Source organism: Apodemus sylvaticus, chromosome 2 (genome assembly GCF_947179515.1).
Source record: "Apodemus sylvaticus chromosome 2, mApoSyl1.1, whole genome shotgun sequence".
NCBI classification, from domain to species: Eukaryota; Metazoa; Chordata; class Mammalia; order Rodentia; family Muridae; genus Apodemus; species Apodemus sylvaticus.
The window spans coordinates 147,638,512-147,665,256 of NC_067473.1; the positions used below are offsets into that span (position 1 = coordinate 147,638,512).

At 41.5% G+C, this 26,745-nt stretch overlaps 1 protein-coding gene across 4 annotated transcripts in view; it reads right to left on the minus strand.

Annotated features, from left to right (window-relative positions):
- Positions 1-417: 417 nt before the first annotated feature.
- Positions 418-26,745, minus strand: part of Tmcc1 (transmembrane and coiled-coil domain family 1) — a 143,103-nt gene continuing 116,775 nt past the window's right edge. For all 4 annotated transcript variants that reach the window (XM_052174624.1, XM_052174625.1, XM_052174627.1 and 1 more), the window contains exons 2-4: positions 24,018-24,952; positions 3,754-3,889; positions 418-1,475 (exon numbers count right to left, since the gene is read on the minus strand). In XM_052174624.1, the coding sequence (XP_052030584.1) occupies positions 1,161-1,475; positions 3,754-3,889; positions 24,018-24,952 (1,386 nt within the window). In that variant the 3' untranslated portion in view covers positions 418-1,160. The remainder of the gene's footprint in view (positions 1,476-3,753; positions 3,890-24,017; positions 24,953-26,745) is intronic.

Here is a 26,745-nt window from a genome sequence, read left to right on the forward strand (position 1 = left end):
TCCTACCATGCTAGTTTGTGTGGTCTAGCCCCCTTACCCTATAAACCCCTCACCATTCTAAACAGGCCAAGCCGGGGAGATGGTGCTGTGTGGGTGATTGAGACCAGAGAGCTGGGGCAGCCACAGGGTGCCAGAGGGCAGCACTGGCAACAGTCTCCAATTCAACTGTTTCAAGACAACAGGGAGCAGCACGCTGAAATATCCACACGGCTTCATTTGAAAACATCACTGCTTTATTTCAGAGGAAAAAATAAAAGACCCTCCCAACCCAGTCCCTCCAACCCCACCCCCCCAAAAAAAACCCCGACCGACCAACCAACCAACCAACCAACCAACCAACCAAAAAAAACCCCAATAATAATAACAATAATAAAAAATTCTATTAGAAATTATAAGGAAGCACTGAGAGTTTGAGTATTACATTCTTCAAGTATGTTGTTCGGATTTTTTATTTTTAAGTTGGTAACTATACACATATATATATAAAAAAACAACCAAACCTTAAAAGTGCGGCCAAGGGATTTTGCTTAAAAGTTAGGATTAAGGGCTACTTCACAATACTGAACAGGATTGTGCAGTCATCCTATGGGCTTGATGCTCTTGCTTCCAATCCCGGCAGTTAAGAAAGGAGCAGGTTCAGAAGTGATCATACTTCAGGGTTAGCGTGAGAAAGCTAGGGAGATGCCTGTGTTCTTCCACGGCAGGGAAAATCCACCCTGAATCTAAAATTCCAACCTGGAATGTGGTGGGACTTCACAGTAGAGTTAGTCTGGATGAGGAGAGGAACCCAGGCAGGGTGGGTGTTGGGCCTGGTCAGGTTTTTGCATCTGTTTAGTGGGTTTAGTGCAGTTCTCCAAGCTTCAATTCAGAATGCCCTTCAGTGTGTTGTAGACTGTTCATGTTAAAGGACTGTTTCAGATTTGCATCCCAAGGAAAATCATGCTACATAAAAATGATCCAAGATTTTTGCCCAAAAAACTTCTTGGATAAAATCTAAAAAATACTATTGCAATTGCGTCTCTTGAAGAAAAAAACATTATTCTAAATGTAAACAGATTCACTCAACTCTCTTGTAGAAAACTTCAGAGTGGGTAATGCTGCTGTCTAGCTCTCTTGGCATGCACTCCAGACGGTGAGGAGCACTGCTTTCTGGGCCGGCATCATCTGGGGGGCGTGAAGAGCCGGTCCATGTAGCTGAAGAGGGCATCCCAGTGCTTCCAAAGAAAGGCAATGAAAGCCACAAGGAACAAAGTGCTGAACGTCCTGTTGCGTGTCTTCATGAGGGGGACCACACAATTGGCTACTGTGGACACAAAGACCAAGAGGACTGCCATGACAGCAAGGAGGATATTGATGAGTTTGCCCAGAAGGTTTCGGGCAGTGGCATTCTCCAGCCCTTCCAGTTGCACCACCTGCTGCTGTTGCTGCTGCAGCTCCATCTTGGAAATTCGGGTTTGACAGGCCTCCAGAGCCTCCTGTGGGCCAAACAGGGGATGATTAGGCTTCTGCTCTCAGAAGTACAGCTGGACATGATCTGGGAGCCAGGTGCATCCTGAGCCACGACAAGGATCTCAATAGCTGCAGCCTGGATATGAAAAGCCAGATGCACAGTACTCACAGGTGCACTGTCCCCATTCCATCTACTGCCCTCCTAGGAGAACAACTATGGGGAGCAGGGGACATACTTGGATTTATTTTGCCTAGAATTTACTTAATTTATTTACTAAAGACAGCCTCTTATATCTCAGACTGGCCTCATACTCTCTATATAGCTGAGATGACCTTGAGCTTCTGATTCTTTTGCTTCCACCTCCTGAATGCTGGGATTATAGGCATGTGCCATCATTCCTGAGTGGCCTAGAACATTTTAATAAGAAGACCTCAATTATGTGTTTTATCCTTTTAGAAACTATGAATTTAAGGTACCCAAGACACATTCCACCTGTCTGACTTTAAACACAGCCTCTCAATGTTCTCAGTTCTAGTCTCCGCTGCTGTGGTAGCACCACCATACTGGTATGTTTACTCTTTACCTGTATTTACTGTACATGCGAATTTGCCTAGCATGGGGTTATTACAGGCATTTCCAACCATAGTATTCTATTCAAATTGATCCATAACTTATTGTTATTCCTTTTTTTTTTTGCTTAATAGTGAGTCTTGATCACATTATATCCAAAATACATGGATTCACCTTATTCTTGTGTGTACAGACATACACATGGACATGGGTACATGTTCATGTGAAGGTCAGAAGACAATTGTGGCTGTTGGTCCTCGGATACCTTCTATCATTTGTTTCTGACTGGGCCTCTCACTAGCTGCAACTTTGCCACATTCAATAGACAAGCTCCAAGGATTTGCCTGTCTTATCTTGACATTGCTGGAATTAACACGTGCATGACACTATGCCTGGGTTTAAATATTTTTGCATATGTGTGGGTGTGCCATGGCATAAATGTAGAGGACAAATCTGAGGATTGGTTTTCAACTTCTACCTTTACCAGGCTCTGGGGGTTGAACTCAGTTGTCAGACTTACATGGTTAAGCACCTTTATATGCTGTGCCTTCTAGCTGGCTCGCCACATCTGACTTTTGAATGAAGGTTCTGGGAATCTGAACTTATCAATCAGATACTTTGCCGATGGAGCCATCTCCCCAGTGCCACGTTATTCTTTTTAGCTACTATGCAACATTTCATAGTATGGGTATGCACACTTTACCAGTTAAGTCCTTCTGAAGGATTTTTTTTTTCTGATTTTTTCCACTCTAACAATGCAGTGTGCTTTACTAACCTGATATTTTTTGGTCAAAAATGATCCATGATTGGAGAAAGGGAACTGTGACCCTGCTGTAAGGAGGGCACACTTCCTTTTCAGGTCAATCTCTGAGATAGATAGATATTATGATCACACACATACCTACAGAGGGCTGTAAAGTGACCTGCTCTCCCTAAGGTCTTATGTAAATTCCATTTTACCACTCAGGGAAACAAACCTTTCCTCTAGCAAGGGCAGACATCCTCCCAAGACAACTAGTGGTTGGAACCATGGGATTTTGCCAGCCTTGACTTCAATGGTTTCTGGTTTCCTAGGATGAAAGGTAAGGTCCAGATAGCTTCAGGCTGTACCTAGCTCAAGAATGGATAATGGATGCTACTCACTCCAGAATTAACTTGGGATGAAAAATGTAAATAGACTTCAAGAACATAAAAAAAGATGTGAGCTAGGCAGTCAGGACAGTACCTTGATTCCTACGGGTGGATGTTCTACAAGTTCCTCTTCTCCATACTAGCTTCTTTCAAGGTGCCTCATAAAACCCACCATGACCTCTGAGAGAATCTCCATAGAAAACAGAAACCCCAATGTTTCACTTCTCCCCACGGAGAAGTGAAATAGAAGTGAAATCAACTGAGTGTTTACCTTCAACGTCACTGCTAAGGTTTCTCACAATCTACAAACAGACAATGGAGGATTCTCACAAGCCACCTATTAGAGAGTAGGGACAAAAGCTCTTTACATAGAAGCAGAAGACAGGCAAATTGGCCAGAAGCACCATCTGAACAGCTCCAGGGCAGCAACCAATGATGAGATGTTCTAGATTTTTCTCAGACAGAGACTGCTCTGTCCCTAAGACACATGCCAGTCCCTAGAGCTATACCTCCTCAAATGGAGCTTTTCTTGACTCTCCAGACTTCTGTCTTTGCCCATTTTCTTCTTCCTTTCCTGTTTCTTACTTATTGTTTATGCTAACCTGGATATCCCGGGCTCGTTCATATGACTGATAGGCGATTTTCTCTTCCATGCTGGCCAACTCCTGCTTTAAGTTCAGGATCTCATTCTGGTGGAGCTCTGTCAGGTCATTCAGTTGCTCTTCTAGTCGTTCACATCTAAGAAAGGAAGAAAGGTTGGTGTCTTAAACATTCTGCATCCTCTCTGATATAATTTAGATCAATCTCCAAATCCTTTCTACAAAAGAACACAGAAGCCCAGAGCTTGAGCAAGCCCAGGCTACTGTGTGCCAGCAGTTGTAGCTTTCAGTCTCGAGAAAGTCATCCTAAGCATCATGACTTTCCAGTTTTCTCCACAGCCCTGGATAGCTCTGTACACCTGTGATGCTGAAGCAGTTCTTATTTTGCTCTGAGTACAGGAGAAGCAGAAACTCATTAAGGAAATCTCATTGGGAGAGAATCAGTGAACAAATGGACCTTCTATTAGCAGTAATTTATTTCAACACTAGATAACTTACTCACCCAGACGTTTGTGATTTGGAGCCCCAGAAAGCCAGAGCCAGTGGGGTCCATCATCCTCACGGCCAAGCAGTGCTTGGGATAATTGTCAATCCATTTATTGAGAGTCTGCTGCATACTAGGCATATTCAAAGTACTGGGACACTGTGGTAAGCAAGAGAAAGCATCTGCCTTTCCTTCATTCTACAGGGAAAGGGGAGACAGAAAAACATCAATAGGATTTCATGTAGCCAAGATTGGCAGGGCGATATGGTAATGCCTAGTGGAGGTCAGGAAAGACTTCTTAACTCTCTTCAAGAATGAGAGATAAAGCTTGAATGATAGAAACAGAAGCTTGGAAGTTGAAAGACTGAAGATGTACAAGAAAGGACCTTACTCAGAAGGAAAAGAAGTACACACTTGTTAAGATAGGAATGAGATTGGAATCTTGACTTAGTGTGGTGATTTGAATATACTTGGTCCAGGGAGTTGGAGTAGGTGTGTCATTGTGGGTGTGGGTCATAAGACTCATTTTATCTGCAAGAAAGTCAGTATTCTGCTAGCAGTCTTCAGAGGAAGGTGTAGAACAGAACTCTCAGCTCTTCCTGCACCATGCCTTCCTGGATACTGCCATGCCTCCTCCTTGATGATAATGGACTGAACCTCTGAACCTGTAAGCCAATCCCAGGTAAATGTTGTCTTTATCAGGCTGCCTTGGTTATGGTGTCTGTTCACAGCAAAAGAAACCCTAAGACAGAAGTTGGTACCAGGGACTGGGGTATTGCCGTGATAAGCCTGTCCATGATTTTGTTTGGAAAAATGTGGATTTTGGGAGTCTGGATTTGGAAAGCAGTGGAATGCTTTAAGTGGGGCTTAATGGGCTATCCTAGTAGGAATATGGAAGACTTTGTTGCTGAGAGTCATTTGAACTTTGCAGACCTGGCCCAAGAGGTTTCAGTGGAGAAGAATTTCAGTATGTGGCCTAGAGACTATTTTTGTGGTATTTTGGTGAAGAATGACTGCTATTTGCCCTTATCTGAAGAGTCTACTTGAGGCTAAGGTATAGAGATTTATATTAATTGCATTGACAAAGGAAATCTCAAAAAAAAAAAAAAAAAAAAAAAAAGCCCAGAAGACACTTTGTTCTCTGGTTTAGTCTCATGAAGAACAGTTTGATCAAGCAAGCACAGCAAGCTTAAAAAGAAAAAAATACCAAATATATGGTTCAAGTAATAATAAAGGACACCAGGAAGAAAAATGGGGCTGAATCTTGTGTTCAAGGAGTCAAAGAGAATAAGTGAGCTGTGATCACCCAGCTAAGCTTATTTGTTTGTGTTTGCAGTTGAACGGTGAATAGTTTGGACTTTTAATCTGGAATTAACTACAATTCAGAAATGGAGGGGCACACTTGTGATGTAGATCTTGAGGTTGGAAGACATAGCCTTTTAATCCAGATCTTAAGGTACAGGAACAATGAAAAGTTTAGGCCCAGGCATGGTAGTACACACCTTTAATCCCAGAATTCAGGAGACAGAGCCATGCAGATTTCTGAGTTGAAGGTCAATCTACAGAGCAAGTTCCAGAACAGTCAAGCTTAGGCAGTGAAGGAGTTGGAAAACAGAAAGCTGGTGAAAATGTATAGAACAAGGGGGCTATGCTCCAGCTCCACCAAGGAGTAGAACTCAGCAGCTTCAGCCATGTGGCTCTGGCTTTAGAGTCCAAAATAAAAGGGCCAGCTGGGACAATTGATACTAGTTAGCTGGAGCTAAGGAATTAGTGGTGATTAAGAAGAGACCAGTATCTAGAAAGTGTCATCCTAAGTGAGGTACCCAATCACAAAAGAACACACATGGTATGCACTCACTGATAAGTGGATATTAGCCCAAAAGCTCAAAATAAACAAGTTACAATTCACAGACCACAGGAAGCTCAAGAAGAAGGAAGATCAAAGTGTGGGTGCTTTGGTTTTTCTGAGAAAGGGAACAAAATATTCACAGGAGCAAGTATGGAAACAAAGTATGGAGCAGAGACTGAAGGAAAGGCCACCCAGAGACTGTCCTACCTGGGGATTCATCCTACAGTCATGAAACCCCGACACTATTATAGACGACAAGAAGTGCATACCAAAAGGAGCCTGTTATGGTTGTCTCCAGAGGGGCCCTGCCAGCACCTTACAGATACAGAAGCAGATGCTAGCAGCCAACCATTGGACTGAGCAAGGGGTCCCCAATGGAGGTGTTGAAGGGAGGACTGAAGGAGCTGAAGGGGTTTGCAGCCCCATGGGAAGAACAACAATGTTGGCCAACCAGACCTCCAGAGCTCTCAGGGACTAAGCCATCAACCAAGGGGTACACATGGTTCTACCCAAAAATGTGGCAGAGGAATGCCTTGATGGGCATCAGTGGGAGGAGAAGTCCTTGGTCCTATGAAGGCACGATAGATGCCCCAGCATGTGGAAATCGAGGCAGAGGAGGTGGGATGGGGGTCTTCTGGGAGTGGGGAAACCTGGAAAGGGTATAACATTTGAAATATAAATGAAGAATAAATAATTTTTTTAAAAAAAGGAGAGAGACCAGTATCACTGAGGTGAAATCTTTTGGGAATTGTTTTCTGAGAACACAAAGAAGCTATGTTCCAGAGATAGCTAGGCTTGTACCTTATACTGCAGCTGGACTCGGTAATGTGTAATAGTCATTATAGTGGAACTGGTTTTGAAGGTATGAAGGGGTCATGGAGAGCAGCTGATGCTTGGCACTATGAGAGGCTAGGGAAGGCCATTGGTGAAGGTGCACCTCAGTTGCAGTTGACAGCCAAGGACTGAAGGGGTCATGCAAAGAAGTTTGGCTTGGCACCATAAAGAGAGCCTGTGAGAGGCTATTGGTGAAGCCTGGTTGCAGTGGAAGATCCCAGTGTACTAGAGATGCCAGTACCATAGGATGAATACCAAGAACAGCAGCAGCAGCAGCAGCAGTGGAGTGGATCAACCTGAGCTTAGAGTGCTACAGAGAGCAGAGCTGGAGAAGTGACGCCAGCCCTTTGGAGAAGCCCAGAAGTTCATGTGTGGATTCCAGACATTGAAAGAAGAGGCTGTAACACTGAAGTTGCCTTGGGGACCCCAAGATGTTCGAGATATTAGAACCAAGGAAAATCTGCTGAGGAAAGCTGCTAACGGGAAGTGGAACCAGCCCCAGGAGAAAGAAGTTTGTTGTAGTCAACAAAGATGAAAAAGGAGTTGGAGATCTGAAGGCTGCTTTGATGTCAGACAGATGCAGAGTTTGGAGTTTGCCCAGCTGGTTTTCTATCTTGCTTCAGGGATTATAGTTAAGAGATTGCATGAATCTCAGAAGAAACTTAGAACTTTTAACCTGTTGAGACTGCTATAGACTATGGGGACTTTGGAAGCTGGACTAAATATATATTTTATTATGTTATGGGTAGGTATGGCCCCCATAGACTCATCTGTTTGAACCAGCCCATGGGGGCCAGGGAATGCAATGTGGTGGTTTGAATATACTTGGGCCAGGGAGTGGCACTATTTGGAATCATGGCCCTGTTGGAGTAGGTGTGGCTTTGTTAAGGAAGTGTGTCACTGTGGGGTGGGCTTTTCAGATATGCTCAAGCTAGGCCAGATGTGGCATTCACTTCCATTGTCTGCAGATCAGAATGTAGAACTCTCAGCTCCTCCTAAAGGAGCACCATGTCTGCCTGCATGCCACCATGCTTCCCACCATGACAGTAATGGACTTAACCTGTGAGCCTACAAGCCAGCCCCAATTAAATGTTTTCCTTTGTAAGAGTTGCCTTGGTTATGGTGTCTCTTCACAGCAATAAAACCCTAAGTGTCTTAGTTTGGGTTTCTGTTGCTGTGAAGAGACACCATGACCAAGGCAGTCCTTATAAAGACAACATTTAATTGGGGTTGGCTTACAGGTTCAAAGATTCAGTCCATTATCATCAAGGCAGAGATATAGCAGTGTCCAGGCAGGCATGGTGCAGTAGGAGCTCAGAGTTCTACATCTTCATCTGAAGGCAGACAGGAGAATACTGGCTCCCACGTGGTCAGGAGGAGGGTCTCATTGCCCACCCCTAGAGTGACACTCTTACTCCAACAAGGCTACATCTACTCCAACAAAGCCATACCTTTAAATAGTGCCACTCCCTACCATTCAAGTATTCAACAGTGTTGGGCATTCCTTTTCAAACTATCATATTTGGCAGATGTAAGGGCTGGAGTCTGCCTGAGAAGCTACAAAACGAGAATAGAGAATGTTCCTGGGAGGAAGGCTAGTTTTATCCATCTTATCTCTAGTGCACAAAAGCACATGCATGTAAGTACACACATACTTATTTTATATCAAGGTTTAAGAGTGATTACCAGAGATTCTAGGTAGAATAAAATGCTCAGAAAGAAATATACAAAATAACTGAACAACTGGATTCTGGATAGCTGGTGAAGGGGGCCATAAAAGACAAAGTTTAAGGAAATGAGTTGTTTGGTAGTGGTGGAGAGGATAGATTAGACAGGTAGTGTGTAGCATCCTAGGGACCAAAAATCTTCAAGGAGAATGTTCATTGAAGACTACATATTAAAAATATTGAGACATGGGGCAATTGGGCAGGGTTCACGCCCACCGGGAATACATAACCACATGTGGAGCTCGGGGAACTTGTACTAAAACATGAAAGCAAAGCTGGAAGCAGGACATGGCACATTCCCTAGACTAAGCAGGCATTAAAGAAGCTGCTAAGGAGGGAAAATTCTAAGTTTGAGGCTAGTCTAAAAACCAACAAACCAAAATATGTGCCAGAGTATCATTAGATGTTTAGAACTCCTTTCTTTCCTTTTGTGCCTGCTGCCTGCCTGCTTTCTTGTCTTTTCTCTCGTTCTCTCTGTCTCCCTCCCTTCTTCCCTTCCTCTATTCTCCTACCTTCTCTTCTTTCTTCTTTTGGCTATATAGGGGAAGGAAGCTATCACTCTGTATGCCAGGCAAGGCCTCTATTACTGAGCTACAGTTACAACCTTACTCTTATTTTCTAATCACACCTATGGTATAGAAAGTTTTGTCTTTCATTTTAGCCCAGAATGGCCTTGAATTTGTGATCTTCTTGCCTCTGTCTATGAATTCTAGGATTAGAGGCATCTATTATCATGTGTGGCTGAGTTTATTGACTTTTAAGGAGTACAAAAATTTTCTCTAAGGTAGTTTTATGTTGCAGCATCTGTGTTTCCCTGTGTCTCTGTATCTTTGCATGTGTGTATGTGAGTGTGTGTCTGTCTGTATGTATGCAAGCAGTCTATGAAAACACATGTGTAAAGGCCAGAGGAAGATACTGGGGGTTACACTCTATCCCTGCTTTATTCCCTTACAATGGAGTTTCTAACCAACTTGGAGCTCACTCACCAGCTAGACAGTGACCAATGAGCCTCTGGGATTCTTTTGTCTCTGTTTCTAGTAGGGTGATAGACACATATGCAGCCAAATGTGCCTTTTATTTTTTAATTTTTTTTCTTCAGACAGGGTCTCACTATATAGTCCTGTTTGATCTGGAACTTACAGAGTCCCCGAGTGCTGGGATTAAAGGCATGCACCTCCATACCAGATATAACTGTCTTTTTCACTTGGGTGTTGTAGATCTAAACTCAAGCTTGCACAGTGAATATTCTTAGCCAGAGTCACCACTCTATCCTCTAATGTTATCCCTTTTAATTATCATATAATAAATAATAATTATATCCTATTTACCTCTATTCCTTAAGAAGTAAATATTAATTTAAATGGTCGTAGTCTGATCATTTTTTTTGTTTGTTTGTTTGTTTGTTTTTTGGATTTGGTTTTTTCAAGACAGGGTTTCTTTGTGTAGCCCTGGCTATCCTGGAACTCACTCTGTAGACCAGGCTGGCCTCAAACTCAGAAATCCGCCTGCCTCTGCCTCCCAGAGTGCTGGGATTACAGGCGTGTGCCACTACCACCCGGCTTAGTCTGATTATTTTTAGTGTGTTATTAACCCCTAGCTTTGCCCTCGACAGAACCTCTGCTATGCTCTCTCCTTCACGCTGTTACAGAACAGCACCTCCCATGCTTGTGGAACTGTGCCTTTTCTTTTCATCGCCTCAGAACAGGTGCCAGCTATGGACGTGATCTGCTAAAACTTAAATTCATCAGATACTATAAGGCTTTACAAATATACTATGTTTTTAAGCTTTTTTTGGGGGGGGGTTAGGTATGTGTGCGAGAACCTAGAGCCTTACACATACTAGGTGAGTGCTCTATTAAATAGTCTACTATTTTGAGTGTGTAGCTTTCTTCGTTGTCTTTGTTTACCAAAAGGGTGTTGAAACAGTATTCTTTTTTAAAAAATATTTATTTCTCTTATTTATATAAGTACATTGTAGCTGTCTTCAAGACATGCTACAGCTGTTTCTCTGTGTAGCTCTGGCTGTTCTGGAACTCACTCTGTAGACCAGGCTGACCTCGAACTCAGAAATTCACCTGCCTCTGCCTCCCAGAGTGCTGGGATCAAAGGTGCGCGCCACCCCCTACCCCACCGGCCTGTTGTGATCTTAGTCACTCCTAAAAAAATCCCTAGAAGGGGTGGTTCAAAAAGACTTCTTGGGTTAGCAGGGTGGCTCAGCAGGTAAAGAACCTACTACTAAGCCCAATGCCCTGAGTTCTGTCCCCAGAACTCACATGGTGGACAGAAAGAATAAAACTATAGCAAGTTGTCCTCTCCTCTGTCTTCCAACTACAAGCAGGTAGCATGTGGGTCTCTCTGCAAAATAAAGTAAGTAAATGTAATAACAGCAGCAACAGCGGGAGCAACAAGGCTGCTTGCAGACTGCTTGTCACATTGTCTCCAGCAGCGATAAGATTACTGTTCACTAGTTCCCACATAGAATGTTTTTGAACCCTAAGTCTTCATTTCCCTCCAGGTTCTCAATTTTACTTAAAGTTTTCACTGTTTCTAGTAAGTGAATGGCTTTTCTTCTATTATATCACACAAATGGACTATTGGGCACATAACCCTCTCAGCCTTCATTTACTTATTTTACTGCAGCACACAAAGCTTTAGAATTTAGGGTGAAGCAAGATGCTGTGGGCAGGGCTGACAAGGCCCTAGTAATTCCTTAGCCACAACTAACCAGTGTGAGTTTACTTTTTCTTTTCTTTTTTTCTTTTCTTTTTTTTTTTTTTTTTTAAAAAGATTGTATTTATTTTATGTAAGTACATTGTAGCTGTCTTCAGACACTCCAGAAGAGGGTGTCAGATCTTGTTAGGGATGGTTGTGAGCTACCATGTGGTTGCTGGGATTTGAACTCAGGACCTTCTGAAGAGCAGTTGGTGCTCTTAACTGCTGAGCCATCTCTCTAGCCGGTGAGTTTACTTTTTCACATCAAACAATTACCTGGAAAATGAGGACTTCCTGAACAAGAACAGAAAGTTTCTGCTGTTATTGTGTAGCTGAAATCCAACTAAATGTGTAAAACAGGTGCTTCTCATTAGCATAGAAATACCCCAAATCTGCAGGAAGCATCAGGGAGGAAATTTAGCAAGTCACAGAGGGCATTGCAAACTTCTAGGCACAGAGAGTTTGGCCGATCTGTTGGTGTCTTGGAATACAGATCTCCTGGGCTGGGCTCAGATCACTGCCTTGTTAAAAAAGACAAACAAACAAAAAACTTCCCCAAGCTAGGTGTGTGTTGTACACTTGGGGAAGGCTGAGGCAGAAGGATCACGACTGAGGCTAGACTGGGCTACACAGCAAGTCTACTGTCATAAACAAACAAGTATGAAACACACTTAACCCTGGTTTTTCACCAGAGAGCAGGCAGGCATTTGTTGCTCAGCTTTATTCACACTCCCACTTCCTGTTTTTAGATGTATTTTATTGTCTGTATTTTTTCTGTGTTACTAATCAAATTCAAAGTCTGTACAACAAAGAAAAAGAACACTGCACCAGCTAGTGACCTGATCAGTCAATTACTAAAACCCAATCCCCAGCACTTGTCCTAACATTTTACTGACACAGCCTCAGCTAGGCTCTGGTCTGAATGGGGCTGACCAGCAGAGCCCAGCTGAAATGCTGTGGTATTCTCTTTGGAGGGGGAGTGAGTATGGGGGAATTCAAGACTCAATCTAATCTATTTATTCATCATGAACACCAAAACTTCAAACTGCTGGCCCCTGACAATAATGGTAGCTACTCTCTCAACTCTCCACAGCAGGGTCTGCCTACAAGCACTGAACTTTACAAAGCCGTTTTCACCAGCACCTTCATTCCCTCCTCAATTCCCCAAGCAAGGAAATGGGAGGCCCAGGCATTCCTTAAGTTTCTTTATATTCTTTTGTTAGAGAGGTGGGCAAGGGTCTGACCCTTGCCATGCCTCAGGTTTTTACATATGTTTTATCTGTTGTCTCTCTGTCCCCACCCCATTACTAACCAAATACAAGATCTATATGGCAAAGGGCCATTAGTACTATTATGATTTGTTTGTTTCCTTGTCTAAATTCTAATAGAGAAAAGGGAATTTGGAGAACAGCTCCACCTTCTCACTAAATATCCATAGCCAACCAAAGGGTAGGTAGGAAGCAAGAGGGGAAGGTGAAGTGGGTCCAGTCTTTCATATGTGTTTATGCTTTAAGGAGATCTAATCCTAGAAGTTGTCAAAATGAGTAGGCTTTTTTTTTTTTTTTTTTTTTTTGACAGCTATGATGGGGATGGGCTCTTGATTCTCTAAGTACAATGTATGACTCTAGCAGGTCATTTCTTGCAATTCAGCCTGGACAAAGTTAGCATGAGACCAAGAACCTCACTTTAGGAAGTTTTACTCAAAGGTCTTTCCTAAACCACATCAATTCAAAGGGACTCTAAATATCTAAACATAGTTTTGCTGGGCGGTGGTGGTGCACATCTGTAATCCCAGCACTCTGGGAGGCAGAGGCAGGCGGATTTCTGAGTTCGAGGCCAGCCTGGTGTACAGAGTTAGTTCCAGGACAGCCAGGGCTACAGAGAAAAGCCCTGTCTCGAAAAACCAACAAAACAAAACAAAACAAAACAAAAAAAAAAACATAGTTTAATTTTCATTATTAGCAAAGAGGGAAATCTAACACTAAGTTTTGTTTTGTTTTTGGAGACAGGGTTTCTTTGTGTAGTCCTGGCTATTGTGAAACTCACTCTGTAGACTAGGCCTGTCCCTGCTTCTTGAGTGCTGCTTGGTTTTTAAAGCTGGCTGAAACCATCTCTTGTTGGAAATAAGAACTGCTGTTATTTATAATGCATTGGCCATGTCCAGATTCTGTGAAGATAAATAACTCATAAATAACTACTGATCTTGGAAGTCAGTGTTTTTGGTTTCTGGACTGGGCAACATAGCATCTTCCTTGATCAAAGATAAACCAGGGATTCTTCTGGGTTACATTCCTGATGAAAAAGAAACTAGGAAAATGCCTAGGCTGGGAACTTCAATCTAAAGCATTACTCTTTTTCAGGTGTGGCTCAAAAAAAATCTGAAGCCACCTGGTGAGCCTGTGGGACTTCTTTGGTTGGACAATAGGTCAGTAGAGCAGATGTCTGATAGGGCTTGTGAAGCAGGTTCTGAGACACATAACACATACAGGCAGGCAACCTTGGGAGCAGACTCCTGTACCATTTCCCAAAAGCATTTGGGACACACAGGTAGACTCTGCCAAGGTTTGACAGAATGGAGAGACATAGCCGAGTAGGGAATATGACATGTGGGACTCTGAACAACTGCAGCCTATGCTGGGGAAATGTATAATTTGGCACATGTCTTATGACTTCACTGTCATAAGACTTGCCCACAAGGAGGCTGGGCAACAGTGAACTACTCTGTAACCCTTGCACTTGCATAACTGAAGCAGGACAACCGAAAATTTCAGCCAGATTCGTCTACCCTGTCTCAAAAAGGAGAGCAGAGCACAGTATTAGTCCCCTAAGAATTTAAATAGTTCATTTTCTCAATACAAAAATAAGAGGTACCCAAAGGACATTGGAAATGAAATCTACCTAGGAATTCTGGCAATTTGGATAACAGGCAATGCCAACTGTGTAACAATTCTGACATACCTGGAAAAAACAGTCTTTTGGTACTGATGGTAACTGATTTTGGGATCTTGAAATGTATTTTACCATTCATCTAAACCCTGAACACAGAGTTCCTACTTTTGTTTGTTTGTTTTGTTTTGATTTTTGGATTTTGTTTTTTCAAGACAGGGTAGCCCTGGCTGTCCTGGAATTCACTCTGTAGAGCAGGCTGGCCTCGAACTCAGAAATCTGCCTGCTTCTGTGCTGGGATTACAGGCCAGAGTTCCTACTTTAAATCAAGCACCCTATGCACTGGAGAGATGGCTCAGTGGTTAAGAACACTGACTGCTCTTCCAGAAGTCCTGAGTTCAAATCCCAGCAACCACGTGGCGGCTCACAACCATCCACAATGAGATCCGACCCCTTCTTCTGGGGTGTCTGAAGACAGCTACAGTGTACGTACATAAAAAAAAAAAAATCAAGCACACTACTAAGATGTTTCCATGTACATGGTTCCCCCTTCTTCTTTCCATCTCACTTAATAATGGTTCCAACAGTTTTAAATAAATATCACCTTGCATAGGCAGAGAAACTGAAGCTCAAATGAATTATATGATCTCCTCATGGCCATGTAATTTAGAAGTATCAGAATTGGCAAGCTTGTCCAGATCTGATGATTTAATTAATAGGTATGATTAATTTCTTTTCTCCTTCCATACTCCTCCTCTGTAACTTTTTAATGACTAAACTAGGAAGAACACACCTGGGAATCTCTTTTGTACAGCAGGTCTTACCTTTTAATAAGAATATTTCTGGATTAGACACCCCTCAACAACACACTTTTAAAGCAAAAGGCTAACATGATTCCATAATCTTGGCTTCTATTTTAAAGTTATTGTTTAAGTACAGCCTACAACTCTAGAGGCACTGATCAATTTTCAGTTAACAGTTGAAAGGGGTTTAAAATACATTTGAACATATCCAATGACAGTAAAACCATGGTTAAACAACCACTTACACAGTTATATTGAAATACTGATTATGTGAACCCTGAGATTGTGTTGTTTACTTGAAAAACCTGTCTCTAGTTGTGTTGTGGCTCAGCCTTAGCACTCATCTTTATCCCTCTGGCTGGAATACAGACACACCCTTAGTATAAACCTTTAATCCCAAGCAATGAAGGTAAAGTTAGTTTGTATAAGGAAGCACCCATGTTTGAAAGTGATATCTAATTGAGTGGCAGACAAAGTGACATAGAAATATTTGACAGAATAGAATATGCCCAACTGTCACGAGAAGTAAGAGGTAAGATAGTGAACATAAGAGGGAACAGTGCAGAAGAGAAAGAGAAGGGAGAGTTTTACAGACAGGTTGAAGAGAGAACAAGCTAGACATTGGTGAAGACAAGGATGAGCAGAGAATGAGAAGGAGTCAGAAGATTAAAACAGATTGCCAGTTAGTATGAGGCCAAGCAGAGCAAGTTAGTCAGAGCCTGAGAGAGAAGTCAGATTGAATTAGTTTGGAGAGGAGTTGGAATCAGAACAGCTGAGCTGAACCTGCCAGTCAAGAGCTCAGAAAGAGCTTGAAAGGATGAGATTATTCAGTAGCAAGTCTCAGAGGCTGAAAACATTCAAAGTCTAGATGAGCCTATACAGAGGCTAAAAGGTTCCAGGCCTAGGCCTAGGTTAGCTGACTGAGGCAGTAAACCCCAGAGATGACAAGTACATCAGGTGAATAAAAGTTACATAACATAATTAGGAGAGCCTGGCCTGACTGGGTCAGCCAAGTTACTCAATGTTCTGCTACATGTGATACTGCTTCTTCCTCTAACTTTGTTCTTATGAGTCAGTGTGGTATAGAATATCCTTGGGCTTAATACCAATATTCTCAGAAGCTGGTTCCAAAGCATAGTAATCGCCTCAAAATAGAAGCTTTTCAAATTGCACTACTGCTCATCAACACTCCTGCCCACTCTATACAAAACTGCTCACACCAGCAGCATACACAGCTGGGAGCTCTACAGGAGAGCTTTCTATCCTTCATACTGTCAGTACATTTGCTATAGCTGAGCCTACTCTTCACCAGTCTGCTAACCAATATACCCATTCTGGGAAAAAGTCTAGTCCTCTCAGTTGCTACTGGTAACTAAATGTATGTGAAGTGATTTTCTGGGTGACATGGTGAAATTGCTTGTCTCTTCTGGACTCAGTACATGCATGTGTCATCAGGTTCAACCACATACAGTAGCCTCTTCTCTGAGTAGTGCTTTGAACCCAGGAGCCACTACCAAACCTAAACTAACACTTTGGAGAGATGACAAGGAAATATATAGTCCACAGGGTTCCTATCACTTAAAACTTTATGAAACCTTATTCCTTCCTCCTCAAAACATGGACCTCACTCATAATTAAAAGCCCTATGTAGGGGCTGGAGAGATGGCTCAGTGGTTAAGAGCATTGACTGCTCTTCCAAAGGTCCACAGTTCAATTCCCAGCACCCACATGGCACATCACACTGTTTGTAACTCCAGTTCCAGAAGAGCTGACTCCCTCACACACAAAACAGACAGATATGCAAGCAAAGCACCAATGCACATGAAAAATAACTTAAAAAAAAAAAAGTCTGGGGCAAAGCTCAAAGACTCATCTCTAATTCCTTTCAAAGGGTGAAGTAGAGTCCAGATGTAGGTTTTGCTATCATGGCTGGCCAGCCTGTCAGGCACAAGTGTGTGGGTGAGACAGAGGCACCAGAATATCTGATTACTGACAGAGTTAAGCAAACTATCTCCAGTTTACTGGGGCAGAACCCAGTGGAAGCATAGAAGCAGGTAGCACTGATGAGAATGGCTCTGCAAGGGGAAAAGAAATGGCTGCAGGGTTTCAAGGAGGTTTTACTACCTACACTGTTGTATTAGCTTTTGGAAATTTCATAGAATTCTATAATAGACTTAAAATATCAACTCAACTTTTAATAAACATATACATACTCTAACCTGGGAAAAGTCTGCTAGCACATCCAGAGCAGTCACCAGTGCTTCTCAAAATTACAATGGTCATTCAATCACAGATACCAGGGTTGAGGTTGAAAAAAAAACCCTGTGTTGTTATACAACACTGGATTTGAAGTGAGATAAAGTCGTGGCTTTGCTGTTGACCTTTAGCAAATTAAAAAATACACTGGCATAGTGAGGAAATACATGACTTTAATCCTAGCACTTGAGAGGCAGAGGCAGGTAGATCTACGAGTTTGTGCCAGCCTAGTATACACAGAGTGAGTTTAAGGACAGCCAAAGTTATACAAAGAAACTGTTTTGAAAAGCCAGACAGCTGACTCACCAAACAAAAAAACCTTCCCACACTGGATCTCAATTTTGTTGACTGTAAAACGGGATAACACACCCCACCTGCAAGTTGCTGGGAGGGTTGGTGAATGTGGATCACAGAAGTTCAGCAAATTCTGAAAGTGGTAGTTTTATCAACTCTACCACCTCTACCACCACCTCCACTTTCTCCTCCTCCTCCTCACTTATCCAAACTACAACACTGGTTGCTGACCTGCTCAGGTGCTGGTAGGATAAAGCACAGAAACACAAAAGACAATGCAGCAACCATGTCCAAGTTAATTAATTCTTGGTCATATAGTTCACCCATCACCTGTACTTTCTGCCTAGAAAACCCAAGCTTGCACCAAAGTAGAAATAAATATTATATGGGCTGGGTGTAGTGTAATGGTAGAGTACTTATCTAGCATGTTCAAGGCCAAAGGGGGGGGGTGCAAAACAAATTAGAGAGGCTGCTGCAGGCAGCTCACTAATAGTGTAGCATGGAGCAGGTAGGGAATGGAGAGAAACTATGTAAAGAAGACAAGCTAGAACACAAACACACAAACAAAAAGCTATCAGCATCTTCTGCAGACATGTATAACCACATAAGCCCTGCCAGCCCAGAGCTCCTGGCTGGAATGGTTCTAGTCTCAGCTATTAGCACTCAGCCAGATTATTTTGTCAAGTGCTACTAGAGAACTTCTCCAGAAATGCTTAAAATGTGAAACGTTTTGGTGTCTAAAACAGGTTTTTATTCATGAGAAGAGTGTCACTTCTGTGAAACTGTTAAAAGATCAACAATGTTAGATAAATGTATTTGCTGTATGGAGATATACAATGAAGGCCAATCTTTTTACTATTGTTCTTAGGCAATTGTCAATGTGAGTGTGAGTGTGAGTGTGTGTAAACATATACATGGAGTCACATATTATGGCTTTTTCAAATGGATCCTTCAAGATTTTGTTATAAGGAAAAATTGAGAGGCTGAGAGGAGGACACATCCAACAGGGTTTAGGTTTCTTTATTCTCTATTCCTTGAAGTCTGGCTACTCCAGGGGCCCCAAAGTACAACAAAAGGAGAGTGCTACTAGTGTACACGAGGGGCAGAGACACAATTCCAAAGCAATGAGAGGAGATGAAAGACCAGTCTCAGACTTAATCTAAGAGACAAACCAAGGCAGGCTTTTCCAGATGCGTTTCCCTGCTCTCTTTTTCTCACAGTGGTCAGTATCTAACTTGAAGAAAATAATCCTTAAATAAATTTTAAGTCCTAGAGGAATTTAATAGCAGGAATGTTAATTAATCTTTTAATCTGGAGGGTGGGGCTAGGCTTAGCAGCAGTGGCCACCTGACATTACTGCAGCACTGAGGGCCAGCACTGGCCTGCAAGCTTCACACACTATTTCATTTCAGTGTAGCAGCAATTTTGTTCAGGGCGTTTGCTGCTCTTATGATATAGGCATGAAGCCCTGACACAGATGTTAACCTGGTCTTCACAGCTAGTAACAGAAGTAGTATTGGAATTTTGGTTTAATATGGTAAAAAAGGACCAGTGTCTTAATTTTAGTCAGTCCACTTGAACACTATTTTCTTAGGCTATTAAGTATAGAAAACACTGATGAAAATACATATAACCTTTTTCCTTTCTTAAAACTTTTTCACACTTGTCAAGTCTTTTTCCTTATAAAAAAAGAAGACCCCAGTGGAGCAGCTGGGACTGAAGTTTTACCGTTGCCCTTTGAACCAGGGGGCCAGGCGGCTCCACAGCCTTCTGTGTGTGACCTGCCAGGAGAGAGTGATCTCCCAGCAGCACTTTGACTTCTGAGCTCAGAGATGAGGTCTCCACCTTCTCTCTGGAGGGGAACAGCTGGGAGTACACAGGGCATATGAACACTGGAGCAGCTGGGACAGAGGTCTTCAGGCTGTCATTTGCACCAGGGAGCCAGGCGACTCCACAGCCTTCTGTACACAGACCCTGCCAGAAGTGAGCTGGTCTTCCAGTAGTAGGGACACAGGCTTACAGGCCCACAGGAGGGACAAGCTCCAGCCAGAGACAGCAAGACCAACTAGCACCAGAGATAACCAGATGGCAAAAGGCAAGCACAAGAACCCTACCAACAGAAACCAAGGTCACAGGGCAACATCAGAACCCAGTTCTCCCACCACAGCAAGTCCCAGATATCCCAACACACCAGAAAAGCAAGAGTTGGATTTAAAACTGTATCTCATGATGCTGATAGAGGGCTTCAAGAAGGACTTAAATAACTTCCTAAAAGAAATACAGGAGAACATCAGTAAACAGGTAAAAACCCTTAAAGAGGAAACACAAAAATCCCTTAAAGAAATACAGGAGAACATGGGTCAACAGGCAGAAGCCATTAAAGAGGAAACACAAAAATCCCTTAAAGAAAGAATTACAGGAAAACACAAGCCATCAAATGAAGGAATGTAACAAAACCATCCAGGATCTAAAAATTGAAGTATAAACAATAAAGAAATCACAAAGTGAGACATCTCTGGAAACAGAAAACCTTGGAAAGAATTCAGCATCAACAACAGAATACAAGAGATGGAAGGATCTCAGGTACTGAAGATACCATAGAAAAAAATTGACTCAACAATCAAAGAAAATGCAAAATTCATAAAGCGTGTGAACCCAAAACATCCAGGACATGAGAAGACCAAACCCAAGGATTATAGGTATAGAAGAGAGTAAAGATTTACAACTTAAAGGGCCAGTAAATATCTTCAACAAAATTATAGAAGAAAACTTCCCTAACCTAAAGAAAGAGATGCCCATGAGAAGCCTACAGAACTCCAAACAGACTGGACCAGACCAGAAAGTCCTTCCAGCACATAATAATTAAAACACCAAATACACTAAAAAAAGGAAGAATATTAAAAGCAGTTAAGGGAAAAGGGGCAAGTAACTTATAAAGGCAGACCTATCAGAATCACACCAGACTTCTCACCATAGATGAAAAGCTAGAAGATCCTGGGCAGATCTCATATAGACCTCATACAGAGAACATAAATGCCAGCCCAGACTACTATACCCAGCAAAACTCTCAATCACCATAGATGGAGAAACCAAGATATTCTATGATAAAACCAAATTTACACAATATCTTTCCACAAATCCAGCCCTACAAAGGATAATAATGGAAAACGCCAATACAAGGAGGGAAACTACACCCTAGAAAAAGCAAGAACGTAATCTTCTTCCAACAAACACAGAAGAAAGTAACCACACAAACATAAAAATAACAGGAAGCAACAACCACTATTCCTTAATATCTCTTAACATTAATGGACTCAATTCTCCAATAAAAAGACATAGAATAACAAATATTTTTCATGTAAATTTTCAATTTTATCAGAAAATGTTTGTAATTCCTCTTTCAATTATTTTAGTAATGGGTTTTTATTTTATGTCTACCATTTTATCTGTATTATTTTTGAGTATAATCTTCAATTTTAACATTTTTCTATGTATTTCTTCTATTTTATCAGAAATGTTTTCCATGTAAATCTCTGATTTTATCACAAAATGTTTTTAATTCCACCTTCAATTAATTTAGAAAGGTTTTTATGTCTACCATTTTATCTGTATAATTTCCTATGAAACTGTCAATTTTAACATTTTTTATATATTTCTTCAATTTTATCAGAAATATTTTCCATGTAAATCTTCAACTTTATCAGAAAATGTTTGTAATTTCACTTTCAATCAACTTAGGAATACTTTTATGTCTACCATTATCATATCTATATAAAATTTCCACGATAGTCTTCAATTTTAACATGCTTTTCTACATTTTTTCTATAATTTTATCAGAAATATTTTCCATGTAAATCTTCAATTATATCATAAAATGTTTCTACTTCCTTTTTCAATTAATTTAGCAATGTTTTTTATGTCCCACTTTACTCTGTAATTTTCCATGAAAATTGTCAAATTTAATGTGTCTTTCTATATATCTTTTCTATTTTATCAGAAATATTTTCCATGTGAATCTTTAATTTTATCATAAAATGTCTTTACTGCCTTTTTCAATAAAGGAACATGCTTTCAAACAAAAACAAAAACAAAAAATGAAAAACAAACAAAAAACCTTCCAAAAAACCCCCAACACCCCCAAACCCACTACATTGTATTTTGTGTGTGTGTGTGTGTGTGTGTGTGTGTGCATATATGCAAAGGTGCTGATGACAACTCACAGGAGTTGCACTTAGGTCTTTGGCAGCTAGTGGTTTCACCTGCTGGGCCACCTTGCCAGGAGTACTCCTACCCTCTTTTTGGTGGTCAGGTAAGCAGTTTGCCACTACTTACCCTCTTTTTAAGATTTTTATTTTTTTAGATCAGGTCTCATATGGTCCAGGTTGTCCCCAAATTTCCTATGGATGAACTTGTTTTTTTTTTTTTTTAATAGGAGGCTGGGTATTAGTGTTGTAATTTAGTTCCAGCACTTAGGAGGCAGATCTCTTAGTTCAAGGCCAGCCTGGTCTACAGATTGAGTTCCAGGACAGTAAGTGCTACCCAGAGAAACCCTGTCTTAAAAAACAAAAACAAAACAAAAAACAAAAACCCAACAACAACAACAAAAGAAAAACACACACATTTTATTTGTAGTTTTGTGTTATGTATGTGTCTGCCACATGCTTGTTCATGGCAGTCAATGGGAACCAAAAGATGGCTAACTCCTAGGGCTGAAGATACAGGCAGTTGAGAGCAGCAAGTGCTTCGATCTTGCTTCCCACCTGACAAGTGCTGGAATTACAGATGCATACTATGACAACAGTCATGTATCCAGCAGTCATCTTAGGGAAACTACCAATTGAGCCATAAACCCTGCCTCTCAAAGTGTCAGTAAGAATTAAAGAAAATTAGCAAAAAGGAGGCAGATTGGATTGCTGCTTAGTATTTTTTTTTTTTTTAACCATCTGAAGCAAGCTTGTTGTTATCTTTAGAGCTAAATGATAACATGAACAATTTACTTCAGACACTGAGGTCACTTCATAAAAGTTTTAAAACATCACTTTCACTTTTCAAGAGGTAAAGGAGACTTCCTCTGTTCAAACCCTGATGTCTTAGTGAAGTACTCGAGATTCTTTCTACTTAGGAACTGGGACAAGACCAAAACTCAAGTCTTGTAAGGCTTTATGTGCAGAGATGCAGCTCTCAGAAGACTGTTTATTGATCTTCATGGTGAGGTTGCCAGTGTTTGGCCCACAAATTTGGATCTGAGTGATTGCTCAGAGGGGAGGATATTATTTCTATACAAGAAAGACAGGACAAGGTTTGGGAGACTGGCTAAGAGTGGTCCAACTGGAATATATGGTGCAATGTGAAATACCAGACTTGGCATAGGAAGGAAGGAAGGTCATGGGTAAGGCCCTGGGCTCCATTCCTACAGACCCACTCTGAAATTTGGTATAGATTCTGACTGAAAGGCTCTGAGCTCTTTGAACACTTCCCTAACTGCAGGAGAATGACTTAATGCTAGGTCTGTCTATTCTCATCCAAATGGGCCAGTCTTTAATTTTGTAAATATTTTTAAAACACAGAAATACATTGTTGTAGCTAACCAATTCTTAATAAAAAATTTTGAAATTTTTGTTTTCCATACCTATTTTGGATTATGGTTTCCCCCTTCTCTTCCCAATCTCTTGCAAAAAAACAAAAAGTGAACTGAGCAGAAACATTTATATGCCTTTTGAGCTATGTAACTTAATAATTGAATACTTGATCATTCATTTTATTATGTAATCAATAAAATGGTGATGTGAACTAATGTTAGTTCAAACATATATATCTATACTGTCTGGAAATGTGTGGTTATAGTTCTATGGAAGAAATAGTTTGTCAGTGTTCACCAGCTTGTAAAAACTTAGAGCTTCAACATCTAAATAAATGATGAAATGCAAAAAAATAAAAAATAAAATAAAATAAAACTCACAGACACTTGTCTGGATTTATTTCTAATCTAATTTTTCTAAATTAATTGCTCAGATAAGTGTGCTTAAGACCAAATACATACAAGATTCATTACATTTTCACTGGGTTGTATTTTTACCAAGTTTTACAAAGTTCTCAGGATTAAGATGTTCTTAATCCAATCCAGTACAGTGAAGGCTTCAATTGACTATGCTTCATGATCTCAGTGAACTGAAGAAATACCTCAGAAAGCCTGAGCTTCATGTTAAAGTCATAAACTAGGATAAAAGATTGAGAAGTTAAGAAATGTTGCATATGTGTGTGATCTTGAGAGTTGTTTAACTGCTGTGCTGATTAACAAAGAACTCCTGTGTCTGTTACAGACAGATTTGAATATTTTAGACACAGACATCTTTTAAATTTATGTTTTCATATTCAAAGAGAAGGGAACAAATACTTTAGGCTTTGAATTTTGCATGACTTACCTATACCGCTCTTCCTGTAAGGTCTGCATTATTAAGGAGTAGTCCCTCTGATAATGCTCCTTGAGGGTCTCGAAGGATTCCTCCAATCTGGCTTGGGTTTCCCGGATCTCCTGGATCTCATGCAGTAGTGCATCAAACCCTGAGCTCTGCATGTCTAGAGTGTTTGTTTTGGAGCTGGATGCTCCTACAGCAATGCCCCCAGTGGTACTGTTGGCTCCTACTGAGCCTGAAGTGGCACTAGAACAATCTTCCTCACTACCATATTTTGGACTTGACTGAAAATTTGAAATCACCCCTAAAGCCTTTCCCCCATCATCTACTTGTCCTTCCTCTAACGAGTCTTTCAGGTTAGGGATATTGTCTGCACTACCAAATTTGTTCCGAATCAGTGAGGCAATCTCTCTGGGTTTGGAGACGACAGCCCCTGCAGCTGAATGGGTAGCCTGGGAGAAGCTGGAAAATCCACCTTTGACACTGTCCACTACCCCTTCACTGAAGCCAGTCACCTTTGCACCCACATCCTTCAGACCCTGGTGCATGTCCCTGAAGACATCCTTGGGCTGCCGGGGGATCCCATTCTGTTCCACCTCACGGAGCTTTCGGTGGTAATGCTCTAGCTTCTTTTGCAGCTGGAGAATGGTCTGTGCAGATTTCTGGTTTTTCTTCTCGAACACCTGTTTGATGCGAGCAGCCTGCTGCTTGTCTGCACTGTTGGCAAGCTTCAAGTACTCAGCAACGTTGTCGTCTCGGGCTGTCTGTGCAATCTTGATCTGTTCTGTGAGCTTTAGGATCTTCTGCTGCAGGTGTGCAATGGCAGCTTTTGTGCGCTGAGGATCTGGTATTCCATCCACAGACTCTGTGTGGATGCTGCCGTCGGTGCTGGAGGCCACTGCACTGGACGTCTGGGCAAGGCTGCTTACTTCCAAACGTTCGATCTAACAGTTTAAAAGCAAGAGGTAGTTATTAGAAGCAGCCTAGAATCAATGTGCTAAAATGTGCTGAAAATATGTCTATGCTGAATTTTCAGCACAGAAGGGTGACCTGCACATAGGATTATCATGTAAAAGCGCTGCTGCCCTCTTAGCTAATCTTTATACAGTATTTCTTTAAATAACAAAGCTCCCTTTGTTGCTTGTGAGCATGAATTAATTCTCATTCTTATGCATACTTCTGCCCAGAGGCAAATATATGAAAGACAGCATGCCAGTTTTTCAATGTAAGACTATGAAAACCATTCTGGTGCTCAGTCAGTCAGCCATTCTGAGCCATACTCACGAATGGTACCCTGAAAAGGCTAGCAAGAATGGATATGTTGATACTGAGATATAAGCATCCAATTGTTATCACAGTGTTTGTCTGCATAAGTCACACCCAGAGTAATGAGATTATTCTCTATTCTCGGGACAGCTTGCTGAAGTGGAAGAAAGGCATAGGATACACTGCTGAATGCTATTGAATTAAAAATAACTGTGGTGTTCCCAGAAAGATATCGGAATAGATAGGGACAGTGAGAGGTAAGTGATTAAACAAATGAGAGGCTAAGGTCAGATCTTTTTGGGCCAAAACTCTGTGTTTAATCTAATAAAAAGCTTGCCTTAGGAAAGGAACTACAAAGCTCACACACTGTTCTTTGTATGGACGAGTGTCACTACAAGGAATGGAAGAAAGGACAACTGCTCAGACGTAAAAGCTTAAACTCTTAAATGCCAAAGCAGGTAGCTGAAACTGGAAGGGGCCCCTGTATGTGGCTTGGTCATAGAGCAGGATCCAAGGAGGAGTTTATTAACTACTTTGCAGAGTAGCAGCAGAAAGGGTAGTGATTTCTGTTCCATACTCTGTTCTATGATAATGTGCCAGTGAGAACTACAGAGAGGCCAACCTCTACATGTTCATTATTTTGCATACCCAGGAGATGCCAATAGTTAACCTGTTTTATTAAAGTATCTCTCTCATCTTCAATATACAGAGCCTCATTTTATCATCTGGGCAGGATTTATGCTGACCTCTGAGGTTTTATAAATATATCTAGTTCAAGCATATTGGCTAGGGGTATACTTCAGTAATGAAGTACTTGCCTAGTACATGAAGTGCATGCCTGATACTAGGGGCGTGGTGGGGGGAGGGGAGAACAGAAAAACCAACAGTATTCTTTTCTTTCTATTTTAATATAACTAAATGTTGGGCCTAGGAAAGCAGATCAGTAAAGAGCCCTACCTTCCATCCCCAGCACAGCAAAAGACAGAAACCCTTGAAAGAGTCTAGTACAGTGCCTTTTACATTACTTCCCCCAAATACTGATTCACCTTTGAGGAGCACAGTGGCTAAAGACTGTAGAAGGGAGAGGCAGCCAGACTCTCAGATGGACAAGGAGTCAAGAGCTACAGTAAGAGTTCTGAAAACACTTTGCTCTATAGGAACCGAACCAAGGTCCACAGCTTGCTCGCTCCCCTCCCTCCCTCCCTCCCTCCCTCCCTCCCTCCCTCCCTCCCTCCCTCCCTCCCTCCCTCCCCCTCTCTCTCCCTTGTTATTATATATTCATTTGTGTGTGTGTGTGTGTGTGTGTGTGCGCGCACGCACACACGCTCGCACAAATCTCACTAGATTTTCCTTCTGAATGAGATTTTAGACTTTTTTTATTGAGTGTTTATCTAATGAGTTACAGTCCCACATCAAGGGAAGCCAAGGCAGGAGCTGAAGCAGACTATGGAGGAATGCTGGGGTTTTTATC